The sequence below is a fragment of the Oncorhynchus mykiss genome, chromosome 9 (genome assembly GCF_013265735.2).
Source record: "Oncorhynchus mykiss isolate Arlee chromosome 9, USDA_OmykA_1.1, whole genome shotgun sequence".
Classification (NCBI taxonomy): domain Eukaryota; kingdom Metazoa; phylum Chordata; class Actinopteri; order Salmoniformes; family Salmonidae; genus Oncorhynchus; species Oncorhynchus mykiss.
The window spans coordinates 57653750-57681733 of NC_048573.1; the positions used below are offsets into that span (position 1 = coordinate 57653750).

General features: G+C 42.9%; 1 protein-coding gene across 8 annotated transcripts in view; it reads left to right on the forward strand.

The window, feature by feature from the left end:
* Positions 1–27984, forward strand: part of LOC110532462 (calmodulin-binding transcription activator 1) — a 616618-nt gene that overhangs the window by 311405 nt on the left and 277229 nt on the right. For all 8 annotated transcript variants that reach the window (XR_005053299.1, XR_005053300.1, XM_036988465.1 and 5 more), the window contains one exon: positions 16847–16982. Coding sequence is in view for 6 of the 8 variants with exons in the window: in XM_036988465.1 (XP_036844360.1) it covers positions 16847–16982 (136 nt within the window). In the remaining 2 variants the exon portion in view is untranslated. The remainder of the gene's footprint in view (positions 1–16846; positions 16983–27984) is intronic.

Genomic DNA, 27984 nt, shown 5'->3' on the forward strand with positions numbered 1-27984 from the left:
CTTGTCAGTCAGGCAGAGAGCAGCTATCCTATCTGGTGAACTGGGCTGGTATGATGATTGCCAGGGAAGCTGGAGTTAACTGTTCTGCTTCCTCACATCCCCTCGTTTATCAATCTGCCCTGTTTCCTGCTACAGTTATTGCCTTAACTGCCATGAGAGGAGAGCAGTTTGAGCCGCAGGTTGATAGGCTGCTTGCCTTTTCCCTCATCCCTCTTCTTTTCCTGTACTGTCTCTCATCTTGTGATGATGTAAAGTGTTTCAAAAATTAATAGTTAAGATGGGAAAAGATAGAGATTTGTTTTGAATACAGCCGACTTCTTTTGCAATTCACCTAGCTTCCACATAGGGGTGGCACCTTTAAATTAAATATCTTTGGAATATTCTCCTAACGTTCATTAAAATGTTGTGCACAACATCTGCAACAACCACCAAAAAACATTCCTCAAAAGTTCACATTAGATTTCCAGGTAATGCAATACAACTAAATTGTTTCTGTGAAAGTTACTAGATCATTCTTTAGGTCCCAGCAAAGGTGCTCATAACACAAACACTGTCCAGTCGTGCTGGTGATTATAGAATGTTTGTATAAAACATTCACCTGATGTTGCAAGAACGTTCACAGAATACATTTAGTCTCTTCTTTAAAGGTTCCCAGAATGTTTCATTAGGTTGTGTGAACAGTGTGGTGGGAAAATTGTGGGGACATCACAAAATATATGTTCTCAAAACACAAAAACTGTCCAGTTTTGAAGATGATTCTACAATGTTTATTTTAGGGAGAGATGGTTCCAGTTTGGAGTCGGAGGGCCAGACACAATGAAAACTGCTGACACAGCAGATACTGTCTGCTATGTATTATAGGTATCTTTCATACAAATCTTAACCTTGTGACCCATTCTATATATATGTTGTTCGTTATGTAGGTTGAAAGGGGTGTATCTTGGCTATAAAAGACCTTTGTACTTTTGTCTCGGGGCTCTCAACGAATCATCTTAGCGTGATTCGTCGACCAGCCGTCGCTATTGCAAAGCTCTCAATAATAAAGATTCAGTTTAAGCATAACTCTGACTTGTGTGATACGTTTGTCTCTCCTCATTTGATAATACAGAAATTAACCACCACAGGTGCAAAAAACATTCACCTGTAGTTTCAAGAACATTCCTAAAGCACGTTTAATCTGTTCTTTAAAGGTTCCCAGAATGTTTTGTTAGGTTGTGGTAACATTGTGGGCACAAGAGATAGGTTCCCAAAACACTAAAACTGTCCAGTTTTCCATTGATGTTCACACAATATATATTTTACCTGGACTTAGAGGTCCTCACAAAAATGTTCTTGCAACATTACAGACAACTCCCATAACTTCATTAAATGTTTTAGGAACCTTTAAATCATTCAGACCAGGTGTTCTGACAACATTCATACAACATTATAGGAATGTCCTGTGTACCCTAAATCAAACATTATCTGAATGTTGGCACACCTGGACAATTTTAGTGTTTTGGGAACGTATCTCTTTTCATGTTCCCACAACGTTCCCACAACTTAAAGAAACATTCTGGGAACCTTTACAGAACAAGACAAAATGTGTTCTGGGAATTTTCTTGTAGCATCAGGTGAATGTTCTTTGAACCCTAAAAGAAACATCCGCACAAATTGACAGTTTTTGTGTTTTGGGAACATATTTTTTGTGATGTCCCCACAATGTTCTCAGCAGACTGTTCCCTGAACCTATTGAAACATTCTGGGAACCTTTAAAGAACAGATTAAATATGTTATATGAATGTTGTTGCAACGCCAGGCGAAGGTTTTATACAAACATTCTATAGTCATCAGCACAACTGGACAGTTTTTGTGTTATGAGAATATTTGCTGCGAACTAACGAATGTTCTGGGAACTTTCACAGAACCAATTTTTGTTTTCTGAGTAGACTCTGATTTGGCCCGTTTTTGGCTCGTACACAGATGACATGTATCATTAACTTAGATGTACAGTAGGTCTTTGTCACTTAATCTTAATGGAACAGTAGGACATTGTCACTAGTAATAACAAAAAAACATGCCTTTTCTGGAGTGGTGGTCGGTTTGAATTTAATTGCATTAGTTTTCCTTTCTTACAAGTGCTCTGCTGCTCATGCTTTATTGAGGGGACAAAAGCATGGAATTTACAGCATGTCACAATAACGCAGTTCTGTGTTGCTGAGGACTTAAGTCTACGAACACAGAGGAACGCTCACTGAGCCAGTCAGTGGCAGTCACATTAGAAGATAGACCTCATTCTCATTCTCTACAGTCACTCACTCAGTCAGTCCCACTGGATCCACGGCCAAACACATACTACTGTTAGGGAAGATTAGCAGCTGGATATTGGAAAGTATAAATCATTAACATGATTCTACACACATGCTGTGCATATGCCCAAAGAAACATGTACACGAGAGGGAAACGTGAGAAGACTACATACAGTGCATTCGACTTTTTCTACATTTTGTTACTTTACAGCCTTATTCTAAAGTTGATTAAATGAATAGCTTTCCTCATAAATCTACACACAATACCCCATAATGACAAAGCGAAAACAGGTTTTTATAAATTTTTGAAAATGTATAAAAAAACAAATGAAATACCTTATTTAATTAAGTATTCAGACCCTTTGCTATGAGACTCGAAATGGAGCTTAGGTGCATCTTGTTTCTATTGATCATCCTTGAGATGTTTCTACAACTTAATTGGAGTCCACCTGTGGTAAATTCTATTTATTGGACATGATTTGGAAAGGCACACACCTGTTTATATAAGGTCCCACAGTTGACAGTGCATGTCAGAGCAAAATTGGAATTGTCCGTAGAGCTCCGAGACAGGATTGTGTCTATGCACAGATCTGGGGAAGGGTACCAAAACATTTCTGCAGCATTGAAGGTCCCAAATACACAGTGGCCTCCATCATTCTTAAATGGAAGCAGTTTGGAACTGCCAAGACTCTTCCTAGAGCTGGCCGCCCAGCCAAACTGAGCAAATGGGGGAGAAAGTGCCTTGGTCAGGGAGGTGACCAAGATGTTATTTTTTAGGCTCTCTTTTAGTCCTCATTTGAACTAATCTTCCAAGAGTCTTTAAACATTAAAATACAATTTATAATACAATCTCATTTTCACATATAACACACTGTTACAAACAGACATAATACGCTTCCATATTGAGCAGATAAATACTCTGAAAAGAGTCTGAACAGTCTGAAAATATAGAGTGGTTCCTTCATCTACCATAGTCCTGCACAACCTTCCAATTTATTATATTTAAATGGTCCTAAAGTATTGTTTGAATTTATATATTGAAAGGTTTCTGGTTTGCTCAAATAAATTATTCAATTTCTTTATTGCTCTGAATCAAAATGTTATTTTGCCTTATTTCTCTTTTCTGCCTGAATAACACATAGATGATGGACAATCTATTCCTAGTATTTACTGAATGTTTGTCTCTTACTAACTGAATACTGTTGTGAATGGAGTTTGGCCGTTTTAAACAGTGTACATTGTGAAATAAAATAAGCATGTTTTTTTCAATTATCTTGTTGATTGATGACCAACCAAGAGCATGACTACAACAGAAGAACCATATCTCCACCTTAAAACAATCCTTGCTGCTTTGTTCTGTGCAATCTGCAGCCTCCTAATTTCACCTGCTGATGCATTTTCCCAGCTCTTCTCCCCCGATTGCTCAGTTTGGCTGGGCAGCCAGCTCTAGGAAGAGTCTTGGTAGTTTCAATCTTCTTCCATTTAAGAATGACGGAGGCCACTGTGTATTTGGGGACCTTCAATGCTGCAGAAATGTTTTGGTACCCTGTTCTGTGGCCTGGGGAAGGGTACTTCTGTTGTAGTTATGCACAGAACACTAGTTCACCTGACTCCAAAATTAATGCTTGGCTTGTTTGCTTCAGAATCTTTCCTGGTAAATGCTTAGCTATCCTTCTGATCATGCATGCAGTTGAATGTTTTATTTAGTTATTTGAGACGACCATGATAAACAGTTGTCTAGCTGCACCCCTAGTAGTTTGGTTTCTGCCACATCCTCAATTTGTGCTCCCCCATACTTAATTGTATCCCATGTTGTGTTGGCATGTTCCTGGTGGAACCGACCAACCTAGCCTTCATTTTCTTGGTGTTCAAAAACAGTTTCTTCTGGCAACCCCACTCCCTGATATTTCCCAGATCTACTTTTAAAGCTTGCTGTACCTGTTGAACCGATTGTCTTGCTGTATAAATTGTAGTATCATCTGTAAATATAGTAGCTTGAGTTTCAGATAAGGGATAAGGAAGGTCGTTGGTATATATTAAGTAAAGAGGTGGCCCAAGGCAGCTGCCATGCGGTATTCCACAGTTTAAAGGGGAAGAAAATAACCCATTGATATAGGGTTGTTTTTGTCAGTTAGATATAACTGTACCCAATTCAATGCTGCCTCCTTAAACCCATAATGCAGTAATTTTGTCAAAATGATTTCATGATCCACTAAATCAAATGCTGCACTAAAATCCAAAAATAGTACACCCACAGACATGTCATTAGCATTGAGCCACTGGTCAGTCATGTCAACCAATGCAGTGGTAGTGGAATGTTTTTTGCGATAAACATGCTAATTGGCTGCGATCAGATCATTATTTTCCATGTACTCCCATATTTGTCTACTCACAATACCCTCCAATATCTAATGGAGTGAAGGGAGAAGACTAATTGGTTGACTATTGGCAGGAGTAATGGGTTCTTTGCTGTCTTTCCGGATTGGACAAAGTTTAGCAAATCAAATCAAATCAAATTTATTTATATAGCCCTTCGTACATCAGCTGATATCTCAAAGTGCTGTACAGAAACCCAGCCTAAAACCCCAAACAGCAAGCAATGCAGGTGTAGAAGCACGGTGGCTAGGAAAAACTCCCTAGAAAGGCCAAAACCTAGGAAGAAACCTAGAGAGGAACCAGGCTATGTGGGGTGGCCAGTCCTCTTCTGGCTGTGCCGGGTGGAGATTATAACAGAACATGGCCAAGATGTTCAAATTTTCATAAATGACCAGCACAAATTTCTAAAAACCTGTTTTTGCTTTGTCATTTTGGGGTATTGTGCGTAGATTGATGAGGAGTCTTATTTAGATCCATTTTAATATAAGGCTGTAAGATAATGATTACAACGTCTGAATACTTTCCGAATTCACTGTAAATAGGCATTGAAAGCATAAGGCTAAGTAATGCAAGAAAGTAATAAGTAATGCAAGAAAGTAATAAGTAATGCAAGAAAGTAATAAGTAATGCAAGAAAGTAATAAGTAATGCAAGAAAACAATACACACACATGCTGCACACACCTACAAATGTATACACATTGCCAGAAGCAATAGTGTGATGATAGCAGAGTCAGGGAAGCCACAAGATTGACAACTCATCCATTCATATATTCATACTGCGTTACATTATATGCTGTATGTACACAATGCACAGATCAATGTGCTCCAGAAGTCCTTCCTGTTGGATGTGGATGTTGGTAAAGGATGTGTAAACCATGTCGTCTAGTGTAGAGACTGGAGGCTGAGAGAGAGAGTTCTACGTCTGGTTACTGTGTCTTACGGAGGTATGCTAGCTACATGCCTTCCTGAATGGGCAGAAACGTGCATGAAACTGGCTTAGCCACTATCAGGCGGCAAGCATCACCTCCAGTCATCAGCCCTCCCTCTCACTCTGCAGGGCTGTTGGTGGGGGGAGATAAGGGGGGGGACACCCCTCCATCCCTCCCTTCTCCATATCCCATTCCTCCATCCCCTCCATCCCTCCCTTCTCCATACCCCATCCCTCCATCCCCACCATCCCTCCCTTCTCCATACCCCATCCCTCCCTTCTCCATACCCCATCCCTCCATCCCTCCCTTCTCCATACCCCATCCCTCCATCCCCACCATCCCTCCCTTCTCCATCCCTCCCTCCCTTCTCCATCTGTCGTTCTGCCCCTGAACAAGGCAGAACCCACTGTTCCTAGGCCGTCATTGAAAATAAGAATTTGTTCTTAACTGACTTGCCTAGTTAAATAAAGGTAAAAAAATAAATTAAAAAAATACCCCATCCCTCCATCCCCACCATCCCTCCCTTCTCCATCCCCACCATCCCTCCCTTCTCCATACCCCATGCCTCCATCCCTCCCTTCTCCATACCCCATCCCTCCATCCCCACCATCCCTCCCTTCTCCATCCCCACCATCCCTCCCTTCTCCATCCCTCCATCCCCACCATCCCTCCCTTCTCCATACCCCATCCCACCATCCCTCCCTTCTCCATACCCCATCCCTCCATCCCATCTATCCCTCCCTTCCCCATACCCCATCCCTCCATCCCTCCCTTCTCCATACCCCATCCCTCCATCCCTCCCTTCTTATCCACTCTCATAGGTCTTATAGGGACAGAGACATGAACGTGTAGCGGCATTTATATTCTTTTTAAATTGTCTGTGATTTTTCCATTGAGATAAGTGTCTTGGGAACATCTGTTTCGTGGCTGGAAGGTAGAGGCCTGAGTTGTATAGTGGTACACTGGCAGGCAATGGCGATAGAGGAAGAGACTGAAGGAGAGGAGAGGGGGAGGAAGAGAGTGGGTGGGGTAGAGGGAGACCAAGGGAAGGAGAAAGAGGGAGATGTAAGAGAGAGAGGGAGATGGAGGGAGAGAGGACAAACTGCTTTACCTGGCTGATAGGTAGCTCCCAAACAACGCTCACAGGCCCAACCATATTATGAAAGCACTCTGCCTCCAGGCTAGTAGACCAGACCAGGTAAACATTGTGTTATTAGAAATGCCAACAAAATAAGGATGATACACCGTTTGGCAAACTTTCACTCATAAACCACCTCAACCATTTTGACCTGTACTGCCATTACCATTCTGCCTGATTAATTGCCATGGGAATGTAATTACATATTCATGTCATCACAATGCATAGATAGAGAACAGAATGGTAATGAAACCTATCCTCGGAGCTTCCTAGCTGCTTACGAGTACTAGGCTGAGCGGTGTAGAGGTGTCATGCTTGTGTAGGCGTTGTGATGATGACCTAACCTCGCTCTTCCTCATTGACATTCTGAGAGATACATACCCCGGGCCTGACCGGGAGTCAGAGAGGCGCTGCTCTGCCGTGCATAGGTGTGGGAACGGGAACAGGGGAGAGACTGCTGGCGGCGGAGGGAGAGATTGCGTGGCAATCTATGCATGGCAGATTTACATTTAAAGTAGTTTCAGCACATGCCCCACTTCCTGATGTGTGCTCCGCTCTGCCAGGGGCTGGAGGGGCCGACTTATCACAGAGTCATCAATCGCACGTGATGCACCCTGATAGGCCCCTGCAGTAAGTTACCACGGTACGAGGCAGCCTAACACCTCTCTGTTCAGACAGACAGGGGAGAGATGAGGTGGCATCTAATAGAGCACGCCTTTTGAAGTGTAATTATATTACATTTGGAAGCGGCCTGTGCCGTTTTGACAGCTCCGTGTGCTTCGCCGGGACGCGAGTTTGTGTGTGTGTGTGTGTGTGTGTGTGTGTGAACACACTGCGACCATGTGTGGTGGATGATTGACACACAGTGTAATGAGCAGGATGAGCAGCGTCAATGCAGAATTATGATTGAATCCTACTACAATGGCTCTGATGCTCGTCGGATGTGGCAGGGCTTGACAACTATTACGGACTATAAATGGAAACCCAGACACCGAGCTTCCCAGTGACGCAAATTTATCAGATCACCTAAATGCCTTTTATGCTCGCTTCGAGGCAAGCAACACTGAAGCATGCACGAGAGCACCAGTTGTTCTGGATGACTGTGTGATAATGGTAGCCGATGTGAATAAAACCTTTAAACAAGTCAACATTCACAAAGCAGCTGGGCCAGACAGATAACCAGGACGTGTACTCACTGACATTTTCAACCTCTCCCTGAACAAGTCTGTAATACCTACATGTTTCAAGCAGACAACCATAGTTCGTGTACCCAAGGAAGCGAAGGTAACCTGCTTAAATGATTACCGCCCTGTGGCACTCACGTCGGTAGCCATAAAGTGTTTTGAAAGGCTGGTCATGGCTCACATCAACAGCATCCCCCCACTTGACCCACTCCAATTCGCATAACGCCCCAACAGAACCACAGATGAAGCAATCTCAATCACACTCCACACCACCCTTTCTCACCTTGACAAAAGGAACACCAACAGTTAACGTTGGAAGTTTACATACACCTTAGTCGTTTTTCACAATACCCAACATTTAATCCAAGTAAAAATTCCCTATCTTAGGTCAGTTAGGATCACCACTTTATTTTAAGAATGTGAAATGTCAGAATAATAGTAGAGAGAATGATTTATTTCTTTCATCACATTTCCAGTGGGTCAGAAGTTTACATACACTCAATTAGTATTTGGTAGCATTGCATTTAAATTGTTTAACTTGGGTCAAACGTTTCTGGTAGCCTTCCACAAGCTTCCTACAATAAGTTGGGTGAATTTTGGCCCAGTCCTCATGACAGAGCTGGTGTAACTGAGTCAGGTTTCACTCACGCCGCCAAACTTACCCTAGTAAAACTGACTATCCTACCGATCCTCGACTTCAGCGATGTCATCTACAAAATAGCTTCCAACACTCTACTCAGCAAACTGGATGCAGTCTATCACAGTGCCATCCGTTTTGTCACCAAATCACCTTATACAGTGCCTTGCGAAAGTATTCGGCCCCCTTGAACTTTGCGACCTTTTGCCACATTTCAGGCTTCAAACATAAAGATATAAAACTGATTTTTTTTGTGAAGAATCAACAACAAGTGGGACACAATCATGAAGTGGAACGACATTTATTGGATATTTCAAACTTTTTTAACAAATCAAAAACTGAAAAATTGGGCGTGCAAAATTATTCAGCCCCTTTACTTTCAGTGCAGCAAACTCTCTCCAGAAGTTCAGTGAGGATCTCTGAATGATCCAATGTTGACCTAAATGACTAATGATGATAAATACAATCCACCTGTGTGTAATCAAGTCTCCTTATCAATGCACCTGCACTGTGATAGTCTCAGAGGTCCGTTAAAAGCGCAGAGAGCATCATGAAGAACAAGGAACACACCAGGCAGGTCCGAGATACTGTTGTGAAGAAGTTTAAAGCCGGATTTGGATACAAAAAGATTTCCCAAGCTTTAAACATCCCAAGGAGCACTGTGCAAGCGATAATATTGAAATGGAAGGAGTATCAGACCACTGCAAATCTACCAAGACCTGGCCGTCCCTCTAAACTTTCAGCTCATACAAGGAAAAGACTGATCAGAGATGCAGCCAAGAGGCCCATGATCACTCTGGATGAACTGCAGAGATCTACAGCTGAGGTGGGAGACTCTGTCCATAGGACAACAATCAGTCGTATATTGCACAAATCTGGCCTTTATGGAAGAGTGGCAAGAAGAAAGCCATTTCTTAAAGATGTCCATAAAAAGTGTCGTTTAAAGTTTGCCACAAGCCACCTGGGAGACACACCAAACATGTGGAAGAAGGTGCTCTGGTCAGATGAAACCAAAATGTAACTTTTTGGCAACAATGCAAAACGTTATGTTTGGCGTAAAAGCAACACAGCTCATCACCCTGAACACACCATCCCCACTGTCAAACATGGTGGTGGCAGCATCATGGTTTGGGCCTGCTTTTCTTCAGCAGGGACAGGGAAGATGGTTAAAATTGATGGGAAGATGGATGGAGCCAAATACAGGACCATTCTGGAAGAAAACCTGATGGAGTCTGCAAAAGACCTGAGACTGGGACGGAGATTTGTCTTCCAACAAGACAATGATCCAAAACATAAAGCAAAATCTACAATGGAATGGTTCAAAAATAAACATATCCAGGTGTTAGAATGGCCAAGTCAAAGTCCAGACCTGAATCCAATCGAGAATCTGTGGAAAGAACTGAAAACTGCTGTTCACAAATGCTCTCCATCCAACCTCACTGAGCTCGAGCTGTTTTGCAAGGAGGAATGGGAAAAAATGTCAGTCTCTCGATGTGCAAAACTGATAGAGACATACCCCAAGCGACTTACAGCTGTAATCACAGTAAAAGGTGGCGCTACAAAGTATTAACTTAAGGGGGCTGAATAATTTTGCACGCCCAATTTTTCAGTTTTTGATTTGTTAAAAAAGTTTGAAATATCCAATAAATGTCGTTCCACTTCATGATTGTGTCCCACTTGTTGTTGATTCTTCACAAAAAAATACAGTTTTATATCTTTATGTTTATCTTTATGAAGCCTGAAATGTGGCAAAAGGTCGCAAAGTTCAAGGGGGCCGAATACTTTCGCAAGGCACTGTATAGGTAATAGGAGCTTGCCTATTACAGTCAGAACACTGTTTACACCAAGACAAAATGTTTCATTCTCCACTACACTATTGACAAGAATGCATTCTCCAGCAGATGTAGTAGAAGTGTTGAGGACGATTCAACAGAGCTGATCACATGGATCAGCCAGAATCACAACTAGTTCCCCTCTCTCTCTCTCTCTCTCTCTCTGGACTTGGTTCCTGTGGACTTAGGTCTGTGGAACTGAGCACCAGACCCTCTCTCTGAGCTGCTGTCTGTCGATTACCCGGGGTCAGCCTCTCCCCTCTTCTTCCCTGCCCCTCTCCTTTCCTTTCCTGTCCCCCTTTCCTCTCCTCCCCTTCCCTCTCTTCCAGGTTCATTGTGGATGCTCATCAGCACAGTCCCTCATATCTCTCTCTTCCCTTTCAAAATGAACAAACCTGATTGAGCGAATGCCTCTGTAAATGAATGATTTCTTAAGGACTGGGCCAGCCTAACACCATCCACAGGGTAAAACTTATTATCGGCCCGTACATGCCACGCCACAGGGAGGGAGAGGTGTGTGTGTGTGCGAGTGTCAGAGGTGGTGGTGTATTTCCATAATAATCGGGCACATTATGGCATCTGAGACAGAGGGCCTCCTGTCGCACTGCTTTTATAACAGAGCAGTTAACATTTTTCCTCCATGTATAAATATGTATAATTCTGATCAGATTAATTGAAACGCCTAAGTATACAGAGATGTAGAAGATAAGCAGAGAGAGAGAGAAAGAGGGGGAGAGCGTGTGCTTCAGACATAGCTACAGTACTTCAGAGAGTAAAGGAGTCTAAAGCTCATGCAGGTCTTTCCTCTGGGTACAGAGTACAGACCAGACTGCCTTGAATTGAAAACAGCATCTCGCTAACTCTTCCTCCCTAAGAAAGCTGAGCGGAGAACTTTGCACACCAAACTGATAAATAAGGTGCAGGGCCTCTGACACAAAAGCCTCACCCCAATTTCCAATGATCTTGAGGAGATCAGATTGCCTTAAGTCATTTTATTTTCTGCATTATCTATTCCTGGACCATCTCTTTGTCTAACATTCTAAGACGTGTGGTTCCTGTATTTTTGAAGGACGAACGGAGAATGTATCTCCAGGGGAAAAAACAACATGACGATACAAAAGCAGTTCGACCAGTGTGTCTGGGCATTCATTAAAAAGAGATCATATTGCTTGATTCCTCGACATGGTGCTGATGTCTGCAATAGTCTTCTAGACAGCCAGGGGACCTTCAGATGACATTTGTCACAAGAGGCTTAACTCACCATATACATTATCATACAGCTGCACAAAAGTGATTACTTGTTTATAGAATTGTGTTTGAGTCATCGGCTATCATGATGTCCATACTCCCTGTGTGTGGATAGAGAACATGCTGTATGCAAGAGAACCATAGATGTATCTTAGTTTAGATGTATCTTAGTAGTATTATCACAGGAATAAACCTCACATTTGTAAATGTACAGTATAAGTCATAAAAGGGAACCTATGTTCAGTTACAGATAGTGAAGGGGGGGATGAACGATGGAATGACAGAATGAGAGAGGAGGGTTAGGAAGAGCGTAGTTGAGGGATCTGGAGACCGATGAAGCGAGAGAGGGAGGAGAGGAAGAGAGGGAGGAGGAGAAGGTATTCCCTGGCACCCATCTCTAGCTCCAAACGACTGGCGGTGAGAGGAGGAGGGGGAGGGACGGAGAGAAAGAGAAAAATAGAAAGCGAGAGAGGATTGAGGATGGCATGTTTGAGTGCTGTCTCTCATTAGATGGTGCTGTCAGGGGCCACAAAGAAGGACTGTTGGGACCCCTCCTCCTCCTCTCCCTCATCTTTTACCTCACCCACCCCGTCTCCATTGGCCCCTGAGATACGTCCTGGGAGGGGAGATGATTAATGAGCAATAGCAAGATGAACAGGAGCCAGGCCCTGTGTGCAGCTATGAAAGATGATGCATGCCCTGTTATAAACAAAAACATGGAAAAGTGTAACTATAAAACAATAACACCCAATGCAAAACAAGTGAGCAGTGTTTAGTTTTTCAAAGTAGAATCACAAAGCAGAAGGCCTTTTTTCCTTTGTAGGGAGTTTTTCTTCTTCTTTTCTCCCCCCCAGAAGAATAGAGTTTAGACTGTACTGTGCAATCACACTCTTAACTATAGCTGGATCTTGTGTGCAGTGAGTGTGGCGGATGGCTTAGCCCTCCTCTACAGTTACCTTCTCTCCTGTCCTCAGCAGCAATTTGAAAACATGGCGCTGGAATGGAAAGCTGCCGTTTTATAGGCTCCTGATAAATTCTGCTATTTAGTGGGTTTTTTTGCGCTATTCGTAACTTTTTTTGTACATTATGTTTCCTATGACCGAAAATAACTTCTGGACATCAGAACAGCGATCACTAACCTCGATTTGAATGAAGATTTCTGCTTCAACGAGTCAGCGGCACAACACATACCGAGACGTCAGCAAGTAGATAAACCGCCTCTACCCTCCATTCTATTGGCGAACGTACAATCACTGGAGAACAAATTGGACGAGCTCCGTTCGAGACTACCTATCAACAGGACCTGTAATATCCTATGTTTCTGGGAGCAATTGCTGAACAAGGATAATGTACTTCTAGCTGTTTTTTCTATGTGTTGTCAGAACAGAACGGCAGCTTCGGGTAAACTCAAGTGGGAGGTGTGTGTCTCTTTGTTAATAACAGCAGGTGCGCTATATCTAATATTAAAGATGCACTATGCAGAAATCGCTCCGCCATCTCCTGGTTGCAAAAATTCTAATTATTAACCTAATTTCAATTTATGTGACAAAACAAGCAAGTAAAGTGTAGAGAATCATTGTACCATATTAACCATTGTTATTTATCTTTTCCATAACCAAACATTTATTTTTTACTGTTTGAAGCTGGTGTACAAAACCGAAAGTAAAAGACGCAAAAACAAAACTTAAGAACAGGATGCATAGAAATAACGTAAATAGAATGGATCTTCCGCTTTTTAGACTTGCTTTGAATGAAAATGACAGCTCTATAACAAACATTTCACCCAAAAAGTTACATATTTCAGCTTTAATAAAGTCTCTAGGTTCTGCTAGCCCGAGTTAGAATACCTCATGATAAGCTGTAGACCATACTATTAATCAAAAGGGAATATTTTTCGTAGCTGTCTATTTACCACCATAAGCCGATGCTGGCACTAAGACCGCACTCAATGAGCTGTATAAGGTCATAGGCAAACAAGAAAATGCTCATCCAGAGGTGGCGCTCCTAGTGGCTGGTGATTTTAATGCAGGGTAACTAAAATCCGTCGTACCTCATTTCTACCAGCATGTCATCTATACAACTAGAGGCGAAAAAGCTCTAGATGACCTTTACTCCACACACAGAAATTAATACAAAGCCCTCCATTTGGCAAATCTGACGACAGTTAGTTAAATGGCTACCCAAATGGCTACCCAACTATTTACATTCACCCTTTTTGCGCTAACTTTTCTTGACTCATCACATACTCTGCTGCTACTGTTTATTATCTAACCTGTTGCCTAGTAACTTTTCCTAGTTATATGTACACATCTACCTCAGTTACTCATACCCCTGAACATCGACTCACTACTGATATCCTGTGTATACAGTGCCTTCGCAAAGTATTCAGACCCCTTGTCTTTTTCCACATTCTGTTACGTTACAACCTTATTCTAAAATGTACATCCTCATCAATCTACAAACAATACTCTATAATTACGAAGCGAAAACAGCTTTTTAGAAAATTTTGCAAATCTATAAAAAAAATGAATCCCCAAGAACACAGTGGCCTCCATCATTCTTAAATTGAAGAAGTTTGGAACCACCAAGACTCTTCCTAGAGCTGGCCGCCTGGCCAAACTGAGCAATTGGGGGAGAAGGGCCTTGATCAGGGAGGTGACCAAGAACCTGATGGTCACTCTGACAGAGCTCCAGAGTTCCTCTGTGGAGATAGGAGAACCTTCCAAAAGGACAACCATCTCTGCAGCACTCCACCAAGCAGGCCTTTATGGTAGAGTGGCCAGACGGAAGCCACTCCTTAGTAAAAGGCACATGACAGCCCATTTGGAGTTTGCCAAAAGCCACCTAAAGACTCTCAGACCGTGAGAAACACGATTTTCCGCTTTGATGAAATGAATGCCAAGCTTGAGGTCTGGAGGAAACATTGCACCATCCCTAAGCATGGTGGTGGCAGCATCGAATTGTGGGGATGTGTTTCAGCAACAGGGACTGAGAGACTAGTCAGGATGAAGGGAATGATGAACGGAGCAAAGTACAGAGAGATCCTTGATTAAAACCTGCTCCAGAGCGCTCTGGACCTCAGACTGGGGCGAAGGTTCATCTTCCAACAGGACACAACCCAAAGCACTTCTTCTAAGCTTCAGGACAAGTGGCCCAGCCAGAACCAGGACTTGAACCCGATCAAACATCTCTGGAGAGACTTCAAAATAGCTGTGCAACAACGCTCCCCATCCAACCTGACAGAGCTTGAGAGGATCTTTAGAGAAGAATGGGAGAAACTCCCGAGATATAGGTGTGCCAAGCTTGTAGCGTCATACCCAAGAAGACTCGAGGCTATAATCACTGCCAAAGGTGCTTCAACAAAGTACTAAGTAAAGAGTCTGAATACTTATGTAAATGTGATATTTCAGTTGTTGTTTTTTTATATTTGCAAAAATGTCAAAACTTTTTTTTTGCTTTGTCATTATGGGGTTTTGAGTGTAGATTGATGTGGGAAAAAAATATTTGATACATTTTACAATAAGGCTGTAACGTAACAAAATGTGTAAAAAGTCAAGGTGTCTGAATACTTTTCAAATGCACTGTAGAGCCAAGTTATTAGTCATTGTGTATTATGACTTTTCTTATTATTACGTTTTATTAAGTAATAGTTTTCTATTCGTTCTCTAGTTTGTTTCTCTCTACATGGTTGGGAAGGCCCAAGTAAGTAAGCATTTCACTGTTAGTCTACACCTGTTGTTTACGATGCTTGTGACAAATAGAAGGTGTCTTTCCCATTCATTGTGGAAGCAGGCACCCTACACTACACATGTCAATTACCACAGCAAGTGAAATCACTGCAACACTTAACAAAGAGCTGCAGTCAGTTTCAGAATGGCTGGCAAGAAGTAAGTTAGTCCTAAATATTAAAAAAACTAAAAGCATTGTATTTGGGACAAATCATTCACTAAACCCTGAACCTCAACAAAATCCTGAAATGAATAATGTGGAAGTTGAGCAAGTTGAAGAGAATAAACTGCTTGGCGTAACCCTGGATTGTATAAACTGTCATGGTCAAAACATATTGATTGAACAGTAGCTAAGATGGGGAGTTGTCTGTCCATAATAAAGCCCCGCTCTGCTTTCTTAACAGCGTGTGTGTACAGATTGTATAAGAATTCTAGATAGAGAGTGTTAGGTACAGCCGAGCTGTATGCTTCTATATGTTCATGTTTTAACATTGTTCTCCAAATGCCCCCTGTCTGACAAATACAACTGAAAAAACATATTATCAATAGTTACATAATATCATTATGTTGTATCTTTATTAAGCAACAGGCTGTGGTCTGTTTGAGGGAGGATGAATTATGAATAGAATATGAGGGAAGATCTCTTCTTCCCCCAAGGGACCACACACACCACAAATCATTTCACTGGATGAATGAGAGATAAGAAAGCTGCCTCAGCCTTTATATTGTACACACACACACGCATGCGCGCACACACACACACACACACACAAACTCATTTCACTGAATTAATGAGATATAAGAAAGCTGCCTCAGCCTTTACACACACACACACACACACACACACACACACACACACACGCATGCATGCAGGCACACACACATACACCAGTTCTATATGTAATTTACTCTGTGGTAGAAGTGTCACTTTCACTGCCTTCTCACAACGCACAGTGTTCATTGGGAGAAATGTATGCTGAACATGTGTTTTGTTCATTGTCAAACTGTGCATAGGAACGCAGAGAAACACCATAAAGACGTTTTGTCATCTAAAGTCACTAGTGCATTTCTGTCTTGCAGTAGATGTACTGTATGTCAAGACTCTTTGTACATCTCTAAAATGAGTCCCACAGCAGAAACTTTGACAAACTCTTCTCTCTCTCTCTCTCTCTCTCTCTCTCTCTCTCTCTCTCTCTCTCTCTCTCTCTCTCTCTCTCTCTCTCTCTCTCTCTCTCTCTCTCTCTCTCTCTCTCTCTCTCTCTCTCTCTCTCTCTCTCTCTCTCTCTCTCTCTCTCTCTCTCTCTCTCTCTCTCTCTCTCTCTCTCTCTCTCTCTCTCTCTCTCTCTCTCTCTCTCTCTCTCTCTCTCTCTCTCTCTCTCTCTCTCTCTCTCTCTCTCTCTCTCTCTCTCTCTCTCTCTCTCTCTCTCTCTCTCTCTCTCTCTCTCTCTCTCTCTCTCTCTCTCTCTCTCTCTCTCTGTGATCCAGGCCACAGAATGGTTCAATGATCTTGTACAACAGGAAGAAGGTGAAGTACAGAAAGGATGGCTACTGCTGGAAGAAGAGGAAAGATGGGAAGACTACGCGGGAGGATCACATGAAGCTCAAAGTCCAGGGAGTGGAGGTAAGGAACGGGGGAGGATGGATGGGACCTGACCCGACTTGGACAAGACAAACCTAGGCTGACACTACGTTGTCTTCCCCTGGCTGTAAGAGAGAGACAGCCAGCTACATGCTGAAGTTGGGTCCTAGCCCTGCTATCTCCCAAGAGCCACGCAGAGCAGGGAAACAATGCAGCACAACAATAGTTGTTCCCAGGGAAGGCAGCGGAGTGGAACCGATTGTTTGTACCTTATTAAGGGGCTGGATGTTGCCTTTGCTCCACAGAGACTACATTAATCTTCTCTCCTCCCTCACTAGCTAGTAAACACCATGCTGAGCCCGACCCTGCATCGTGCCCCCCTCCTCACTCCCCTCATGCCACCTCGCCCCCTAACCAGCAGGCACGACGCATGCCTAGTCCCAACCGGGTTCACCCTGGCCCAGCCTGGGTTAGTGGTGCAGAGCTGGCATGCTGGTTGATTTATCAGCACTCACACACATGAAAAGGAGCAGCTCCAACGAACCTAGGGCCAGACTCCACTCACTTTGTTTGTATACTGCTGAATATGTGGTTTTGTGGTTCTGTTTCTCTCGCCTGCTTAGACTTAGGCATTGGTGCCAGGGACACAGGAGTGTGGATGGGTAGAAGTTGTCCACACAGGGCTCTGCTCTGTGTTTGTTCTGCTCTACAGGACTGTCACTCAGGGGAAATAGCTCAATGTTGTCTGTCTGCGCGTGCAACTCTCTGATAACTTGGTCTGGACATTAGTTTTTTAAAATATTGTCTGACAGTTGTTTAAACAAGTATTAATGTCACTCCTTGTGAGAATGCTAAGCCTACATGTAAGATAGAATTCTGCCTGCGGCGCTCAGTTCAGGAATTAGTTCTTTGTGATCTGAAAGTCAAATACTTCCATGTCAAACACATCTAGTCTGATTTGCTGTTTTGGTACATATGCAATAATCTCGCTGTGGATTCAGACTCATTTGAACCCCTTCCATATGCCTGGGCTGGAGTACACATCATTAGTGAGGTTACACTTTAGATGGAGGTCACATTATGCAGATAAAGCATGTGACTCAAAAACACACCTCTTTCTGGAGTCACACTGTTCATAATGCTTCCTGTGTGTGAGAGAGATGGTAGAGATGGTTGAGTAGAGGACACTTCTCCTCTGACAGCTCTCCCTGGGATTTCCTATGGAAAACTGCTTCAGGCTAATTGCTGTGGGCAGAGGAGACATCTCCAGGAGTGAAGATCAGCTAGAGACGTATTCAGGCTGTAGAACCACAGGGAACATAGCTTCAACAACATGTCAACATGTACAGAGGACACTATGTACGTGTGATACCTCCCAGGCATGTTTGATCTGAGTCATGGTGTCACTGTGTGTGTGTGTGTGTGTGTGTGTGTGTGTGTGTGTGTGCGAGCGTGTGTGTGTGTGTGTGAGTGCGTCCGTGTACACGTGTGTGACCCCGTGCAGTCCCCTGACAGACAGAGAGGATGGGTGATCCATCAAATGCTCTACAGCCCTGGACAGAACAGGACAGGATCTGTGATCCATCAGTCCTCTACAGCCCTGTTCACTGTAAACACAAATAAATGGCCTGACCTTAGCCTTCAGCACTGGGACAGGACAGTACAAGTACAGTAAAGTACAGGGATTCCCAAAGTCGGTCCTGGTCCCCCGGGTGCACATTAAGTTTTTTGACCCAGCACCACACAACTGACTCAAATAACCAACTCATCATCAAGCTTTGATTATTGGAATCAGCTGTGTAGAATGGGTTCTACATGGAACTCAAAGGGTTCTTCTACCTGGAACCAAAAAGGGTTCTCCTATTGGGACAGCCGAAGAACCCTTTTGGAACCCTTTTTTCTAAGAGTGACCAGTGTTTCCTAAGGAACTAAAAATGTTTTTTAAAAGGGTTCTCCTATGGGGACAGCCAAATAACCCTTTTAGGTTCTATATAGCACCTTTTCTTCTGAGTGTGTGGTACAGACAGGGCAGGAGGAATCCAGGGGAGAATGTGCAGCAGGGAATGGCTCAAACTCAGCTGGTTCTGGTTAGATTAGTTATTTATACACCACTCACACTGAATGTATTTTTCTTATAGGTCCCCAAAGATTAACTCCTGTAAAATGAATCCTAGTAAGTCACAAATAACAGCTAGCTGTAAAAGTTGACTGCTACATTATTTCAGACCATTGAACCTTATTGGGATGACAGTAGTGCTCAGAGTGGCAGAGCGGAAAGACAGGGAAAAACTAGACTACTGTAACATTGTACACACACACACATTGTACACACACACACACACACACATTGTACACACACACACACACACACACACACACACACACACACACACACATTGTACACACACACACACACACACACACACACACACACACATTGTACACACACACACACACACACACACACACACACACACACATTGTACACACACACACACACACACACACACACACACATTGTACACACACACACACACACACACACACACATTGTACACACAGTACAGACAGACAGACAGACAGACAGACTCCTCCAGAGAGTTTAGGACTCTACTGTACAGCAGTAGCCTCTGTTCGCTCTAAACATTCTCCAGCCAGACAGGGCCTGTTAGAAGCTGGGGTTGTTACACAGGCTTGAGTTAGCGAACAGAGAAGACAAGTGTTGTGTGTGGTTCAGGCTAGTTGTGCTCAGTAGCTCCAGTGAGGAGAGGGGAGAGGAGAGGGGAGAGGAGAGGGTAGGCATGGGCCCAGCAGTGAGGGGCCTTCAGGGGCATGTGAGATGCAGCGGCGCGCAGCGGGAGTGGATGTCAGCGCGTGAGCATGCTGCTGTTCTGTCTGCTTCAGAGCGCTGGCTCAGCAGGCCAGGTAAACTATGGCTCCCTTCTCTCTCTCTTTCCACCTATCTCTCTCTCACTCTTCCTCTTCTTTCTCTCTCTTCCTCTCTCTCTTTCCACCTTTTTCTCTCCCTCTCTCACTCTCTCTCTCTCAATCCCTCCCTTTCTCTCTCTGGTCCCTCCCAGTCTCACGACCTCTCTCCCCCCTCAATCCCTCAATCTCTAGCTCTTGGTCCCGCCATACTTCTTTCCTCCTACTCTCCTCCCCTCTTCCCCTCTTCCCATCCTCCCCTCCTCCCCTCCAACCTCTCAGCCACAGTCCAGACAGACAGAACCTTGAGAACTGGACAGTAATGCTCCCTGTTCCCTAGAATTGGAGCGTGGGGCATGTTGCAGCATTAGCTCTTAACAGGCCGTGAAATAGCAGACTGCCTCTCTGACACCACCCCCATCACTCCAGGTGAGTTGGCCAGACGGCAGGATAAATGAGCGAATAAATGAGCGAACCCCTCCCCCACTCATTTACCCAGAATGCATCTGGCTTGGGCACCTGAGGAGAGATGTCAGTCTGTGATAGCTTACCACTCCTCTTACTTAATCTCTGTTGAGTTCTACTTGTCCTGCTGCTCAGCTCAACTCCTCAATACCACCCCCCCCCCCCCATAAAAACACTCTTGGTGTGTCCCAATACTGTTCTGGACATCGGAGGTGGAAATATAAAAGTGTCACTTCCCATTACTGTTGGCCAGACATGCACCTGAGGTGTAGGTCCAATAGTCCAATAGAGCAGTTTTTATCTCAGTATCAAATCATTTCCGTGAAATAATTAAGTACCTTACTGTGATTGTTTCCAATCAAAATGGTAAAAAAAATACAAATAAAATAGCTTCTTAGCAAGAGCAATTTCTCAAGCAATGACTTTTATTTTTTTCTTCTCTATTTTTTACTTAACACTTATTTTTCTTAAAACTTGTTAAAGTATTGTTGGTTAAGGGCTTGTAAGTAAACATTTCACTGTAAGGTCAATACCGTCTGTATTTGGCGCATGTGACAAATACATTTTGGTTTGTAGCTAGAATTTTTCTAGGACTTTCTGGGAGTGGTCTGACTGGGGAAGGGAAAGCTGAAAACTAGGTGATAGGTTTGGAAATCTCTTTCTTATTGGTCTAGTACAGTTTTTCTCGATTGCTTGAGCATATTTTTCCAAACAGAGTTCACTTTTTCAAAACAATTAACACGCAGACCGAAACTGAAACATGTTGGTCACAAGGACACATTTAAGACTCTCAAAACATGAATTACATGATAAAAACCAACTACCTCCATCAAAACATACAACTTGTTATCTAATGAAAAGTTATTTCAATCAATCGTTACACAATGGCCCAATAAATACTAATTATCAATATACCCTAATATGGTTAACCCTCTTGTATATGTCTGTGTCGTTTGTTGATACTATAATTATAGTACGCACCAATGCAGAAAGAACGTCACTCAAGGGTTTCTTTGACCCTTTTCTATGTTAACCGAGAGCTGACCTATCTTCCTCTATGGGTCCCTCTACCTCTCCTTTGTCCTTGCCCTCGGCCTCTTACTTCGTCCATTCTTGCAAACAGAAACTCAGAGGTGACCTCTTTTATGCACGAATAAGGACTGATTGAACAATTGTGCAAATATGTTTTGCACAGGTGCAGAAGAGGTTCAAATTCGTTGGAATAATTTGTTTCAGCTGTGACCACGTCACGTTTTTGACTGCACTGGGCCTTTAAAGTATGATGTCATTGAGCGTTTTAAACACAGGTTGAGCATAGCAATAGCATCTCCTGGTTTCTCCCTGTGTAATAGGGTGTGAGCACCATGGAACTTTTTGGCCGTTGTTAACAAGCTAGCTAGCTTAGTAACGTAATGTAGAATGTGCGTCTCGCAAATCACATCCTGAAATTGTTATTTTTTTGAAAGAAAAACGTGTTTTGTTGAATTTTTTTTTACCTTCATTTAACTAGGCAAGTCAGTTAAGAACAAATTCTTATTTTCAATGAAGCCTAGGAACAGTGGGTTAACTGCCTTGTTCAGGGGCAGAATGACAGATTTTTACCTTGTCAGCTCAGGGATTCGATCTTTCAACATTCCAGTTACTAGTCCAACGCTCTAACCCCTAGACTCTAACCATTAGGCTACCTGCCGCCCCAATTCTCAAAAACACTCCAGCACACCAAACTAGGGAACCTTAATATACTCCCCCAAACACAGATCGATTTCTCTTAAGTGAAGGTGGCAGTGCCTTTGAGTAATTTCATTACCACAGGCTAATTATACTGATTGGAATAACCTCTCCTGCTTAGGTGAATGGAAGGCAAGCGCCTCCATATTCTTGGAACTTAATGCCAATACCGTTCCATTCCCCCCTCAACCGCTTCTCTCCCCTCCCATGCCCTAAATAATCAAAGTGGCTTGCTCCTCGCTCCTCCTAACATGTCAGTCCATGTTGAATCTGTCTTAATGCGTGATTTCAGCCGTGCAACTGTGCAATGAAGGAAGCTAATGGAGCATGCTGGTGGCTCAATCGCCTCTGGTCATTGATAATAATGAAGACAAATATCAAAACGTTAGCTGCTAATGCTGTAATAGAGTGGACGCTGGGCTGGGGTGGATGCAGGGAGCACTGCATGAGGATGGACACATCTACACCACAACACACCACATCGTGTGCAGTGTGTCCCATATCACATGACCTTGAGGGTCTAGACCAATGATGTATATAAACCCTGTATTGCTGATGTTATGTTTTGGCCTCGGAAGAAGCAGTCTTCCATTGGAATGAATGGAATTCTACAGTATTTCAATTACATTTTTCAAGGACAAAATGACTTGTATTTAATAAAAGAACATTGTCGTAGTGGGGACAGTAGCATTAGAACTTGGAAAAATATATACTTTAAGAAAAAAAAATCTTTGGATGTTTAGCTGACATTACCATGGTATGTATTAAGGTGTCTGTAATAGAATAAATGTGGCAAAAACAAATGTAGACATTGGTAAATGCATTTCTATAGCTTCCAAATACTTTTTTACAACGTGAGGGAGTACCAAGATGGAGGCGCAGTGACTTCAAAACAGCACCCCCGTAAGTCGTCTAGTGTATATATGAATCATTGGTCTAGACAAGTTGCTCAGGCTTTGTCTTTGTCAATTTTGTTGAATTTAAATCACTTAGGTAAGACGATTCCAATGTTAATTCGATATTCTACCAACACAAGGCAGAGTTATGTTGTCCAGACTCAATGATGTGGGCTTTGTCTGTTTATAAAAAAAAATGTTAAGTCACTAAGGTGCTTGTCAATTTCTACCAAGGTGAGAAGAATCCAATGTCCGTTTGGTATTCTACCAACACAAAGGAGGTTTGAATACTCGAGAGAGTGGGTGTTGTTGATTTTAGATCTCTGTATGTGTGCTAGTGTGTGTTAAGGAGAAGATAGTTGAGCAGAGGGCGACTGGGTTGGAGACTGTGTGTGTGTTGCATAGCAGTCAGATAGCAATACAGCAGCTGTTATCACCAGATTGCAGGGCCAGATGTGGAGATGACAAAACAAACAGGTCTCTCCAGGGTTCTACACAAACTTTTCCACTGGTGGCACTGGTGCTACCAACTTTGTCAGTTGGTGGCACCAGCACATGATTTGGTCTACCAAAATGTACCTGTATTCCATACAGAACTAGGCTAATAATGACATCTTTTAAATTGGCATGCCTTTGTGTTCTTACATTGATTTGGATCGATTTACTATTTGCTAAAAACGTTTTTATATTCATAATAATAAACTAAAGTAAAAAAGGTAACACAATAAAATAACAATAACGAGGCTATATACGAGGGTACTGGTATGGAGTCAATGTGCGGAGTACAGGTTAGTGTAGGTATCTGGGGTAATACAGTGTAGGAAGTGTAGGAAGTGTAGGAATACATGTAGGAAGTGTAGGAAGTGTAGGAATACATGTAGGAAGTGTAGGAATACATGTAGGAAGTGTAGGAATACATGTAGGAAGTGTAGGAATACATGTAGGAAGTGTAGGAAGTGTAGGAATACATATAGGAAGTGTAGGAAGTGTAGGAATACATGTAGGAAGTGTAGGAAGTGTAGGAATACATTTAGGAATGGTAGGAAGTGTAGGAATACATGTAGGAAGTGTGGGAATACATGTATGAAGTGTAGGAAGTGTAGGAATACATGTAGGAAGTGTAGGAATACATGTAGGAAGTGTAGGAAGTGTAGGAATACATGTAGGAAGTGTAGGAAGTGTAGGAATACATGTAGGAAGTGTAGGAATACATGTAGGAAGTGTAGGAAGTGTAGGAATACATGTAGGAAGTGTAGGAAGTGTAGGAATACATGTAGGAAGTAGTAAAGTGACTATACATAGATAAAAAAACAGCGAGTAGCAACAGCGTTAAAAAGGGGTTCAATGCAAATAGTCCAGGTAGACATTTGATTAACTGTCTAGCAGTCTTATGGTTTGGGGGTCCGGTACCGCTGTCCGTGCGGTAGCAGAGAGGACGAGAACAGTCTATGACTTGGGGGGCTGGAGTCTGACACAAGGGGAACACGGTTTTTGGTCAATTTCTCGTTTGAAAAAATGATACAGTAATCCCTCAATAACTCTTCAACATCTCAAATTGACTAGCTTCATTAGTGTGTTTGTGTCAGGAGTGTGCTGTCTATTTAGTTAGCCAATGCCCACATTATTCTGAAATATTTTGTAATGGAACGCTTTGTAATGGAATGCTTATAGGAACCGCACATCGTTTTACTGCAACAAGTGCAACACAACACAACAATTGAAAAGGTGGGAAACAAGCGAAAGGGCATAGGCCTGCATCTCTCTCAAACGGATCAGAAATGAAATCACATAATAATTTTATTGGAGCAGTAGAACTTCTAAATCGGCCACAACTTCAATTACTTTTCAAGAGCTTAGAGGATTTTCAAGGAAGGGTTTTCCAATGAGGACTGAATTGCACATTGTAAATATTCTAACTTTTTGCTTACCATTAATAATGCAATATTATTTTCACTGACGGGGATGTGCGAAGGGTTTGCAAAACTTCCCCTGTATGTCAAGTTCTGACACACACAGATAAGGGGATTGATTCCTTTGCCTCTTCACAAAGTTGGTATATTTGTGGTCAATAGCACATTACCGTTTGAATGAATCATGATGATAGAAAAAAGCCAATTGTGAACTAAAGACGAACGTGACCGGCTAAAAAACATGTAATGGCACCCGTGCAACTAATTAAACATCTGTGTCACACTGCCAAGTCAAATAGTTGCAGTATCGAACCCTGACTCTCTGTGAAGAAAGTGACATCACACATGACATCACTCTCCCCCTAATCCAACTCAAGTGCGAAATTATGATCAGATAACTGATACCGTAAACACCACATCGTCAAAGGCAAAACAGTTTCCTGCTATATTTAAAAAATTTATTTCAACTTTTAAACAACTGTGGATTTTGTAAAGACAGTAAATTGATTAACCCACCCCATTGTGTGCTTTCTTTGTCCCTTAGTGGGTCTGCGTTGTTATTCCTATATTTTTTATTTGACTCGGGGCTCTGCTCACGCCGCAGCCTGCCTGTGCTTCCTTTTTGAATTACCTGAATGTGTTGGAGATAAGACCAATCTGTTTGTGACATTTTTAAAGCTCTGTTACCATGGCTATAACTCCTAACCTCCTTCTATGGAGAAAATGGGGAGTCAATGAAGCTGTTCTGTCACAAGGCACAGGAAATAGACCATTGTCCTATTTCGTTCTGTTTCTTATTCCTGTATTCAACTGGATAATATAAAAAGGTGGAGGTGGACCTAGCTATGCAGAAACTGGGGAATAGAGTCAAAATATAGAGTGCTTCATTTATTATTTCTGTTTAAAACAAGTTCACAGACAGTAATGCATGAATGTCAAGACAATGGCATCAAATCTTACTATATGATATACTACCATGTCTATGTACTGTATGTATTCATTTGAACCTTAACACACTGATAAGGTAATACTGAGTATCTAGCCAGAGTACTACAGTCATCTGATGGACATGTCCTCTCTAGCTAGTCATATTTAATGATACTGTTTCACCAAATCAAATAACATTTGATTTGTCACATGCGTCATCAACAAAAGGTGTGGACTAACAGTGAAATGCTTACTTACGGGTCCTTCCCAACAATGCAGAGAGAAAGAAAATAGAGAAATAATAGAAAAGTAAGACACATAATAAAAGTACTAATAAACACACAATGAGTGATGATAACTTGGCTATATACATGGGGTACCAGGACCGAGTTGATGTGCAGGGGTACGAGGTCATTGAAGTAGATATGTTCATATAACTAGGAATAAAGTGGACTATAATAAACAGTAGCAACAGTGTATGTGATGAATAGAAAAAAGTTTGTGCAAAAAGGGTCAATGTATATAGTCCGGGTAGCTATTTGGTTAATTATTTAACTAACTAACGTATGGCTTGAGGGTAGAAGCAGTTCAGGGTCCTGTTGGTTTCAGACTTGGTGCATCGGTACCGCTTGCTATGCGGTAGCAGAGAGAACAGTCTATGACTTGGATGGCTGGAGTCTTTGAACCTAGGAACTACAGCTACAGCCCCATCAATGTTAATGGGGGCATGCTCGTCCCTCTGGTTCCTGTAGTCCACAATCACCTCCTTTGTTTTGCTGACGTTGAGGGAGAGGTGGTTGTCCTGGCAACTGAGAGGTGGTTGTCCAGGCTGTCTCATCGTCGTTGGTGATCAGGCCATAACACTGTGGTGTCATCTGCAAACGTAATGATGATGTAGGAGACTAAGCACGCACCCCTGATGGGCCTGCCTGTTGAGGGTCAAAATGGAGGTTGTGTTGTTGCCTACCTTCACCACCTGGGGGTGGCCCGTCAGGAAGTCCAGGGTCCAGTTGCAGAGGAAGGTGTTTAGTCCCAGGATCCTTTGCTTAATGATGAGGAGGGCACTATGGTGTTGAACAATTAACACCATTCTCACATAGATGTTCCTCTTGTCCAAGTGGGAAAGGGCAGTGTGGAGTGCAATAGAGATTGCATCATCTGTGAATCTGTTGGGGTGGTATGCAAATTGGAGTGGATCCAGGGTGTCTGGGATGATGGTGTTGATATGAGCCATGACCAGCCTTTCAAAGCATTTCATGGCTACAGAAGCGAGTGCTGTGGGGCAATAGTAATTTAGAGAGGTTACCTTGGCGTCCTTGGGCACAAGGACTATGGTGGTATGCTTAAAACATGTAGGTAACATTTAATTTGTCTGGTATGCTCGCGTCACTGTGCAGCTCGCGGCTGGGTTTCCCTTTGAAATATGTGATAGTTTGCAGGCCCTGCCACATCCAACGAGCGTCAGAGCCAGTATAGTAGGATTTGATCTTAGTCCTGTATTGACGCATTGCTGGTTCAATGGTTTGTCGGAAGGCGTAGCATATACTGTAGAATAAAGCAGCGTCTGTAATGGCTGTGTTACTATAGGCTGAATCATAATGTGTTAGTGTTACTATAGGCTGAACCAGAGGGTTGCCACATCAAGGTCTTTCCTTCCAGTATTCACAATGTATTTACAGTGTCCAGCTCACCCATCATTTTCTCTTTAAGCTTAGTGTAATTCGTTTTTGACTCTTGCTTCTTCATAATCGCTGAATCACTCAGTAGCAGTTAAGCCCTGTTTCTGCCTTTCATGCCGACAATGCTATCACCACTTAAATCCCACAGCAGGATTTGGGGCTAATTTTAGGAGGGGAGTGTGGAGTGGGTGGATGTTGAATGTATAAGAGCCTGTCAAAAGCTGTGCATTATCGCCACTTTCCTCCTAATTTAATTTGCCACTTGTTGCCCCCCCGTCACTATGTTGTCATGCTGAGGAGCTCCACAGGGATCCCCTCTTTATTGTGACGGGAGGCAGGCAGGGAGTGAGTGAGGGATAGGGAGGAAGGGAGGGAGTGAGTGAGGGATAGGGAGGAAGGGAGGGAGTGAGTGAGGGATAGGGAGGAAGAGAGGGAGTGAGTGAGGGATAGGGAGGAAGGGAGGGAGTGAGTGAGGGATAGGGAGGAAGGGAGGGAGTGAGTGAGGGATAGGGAG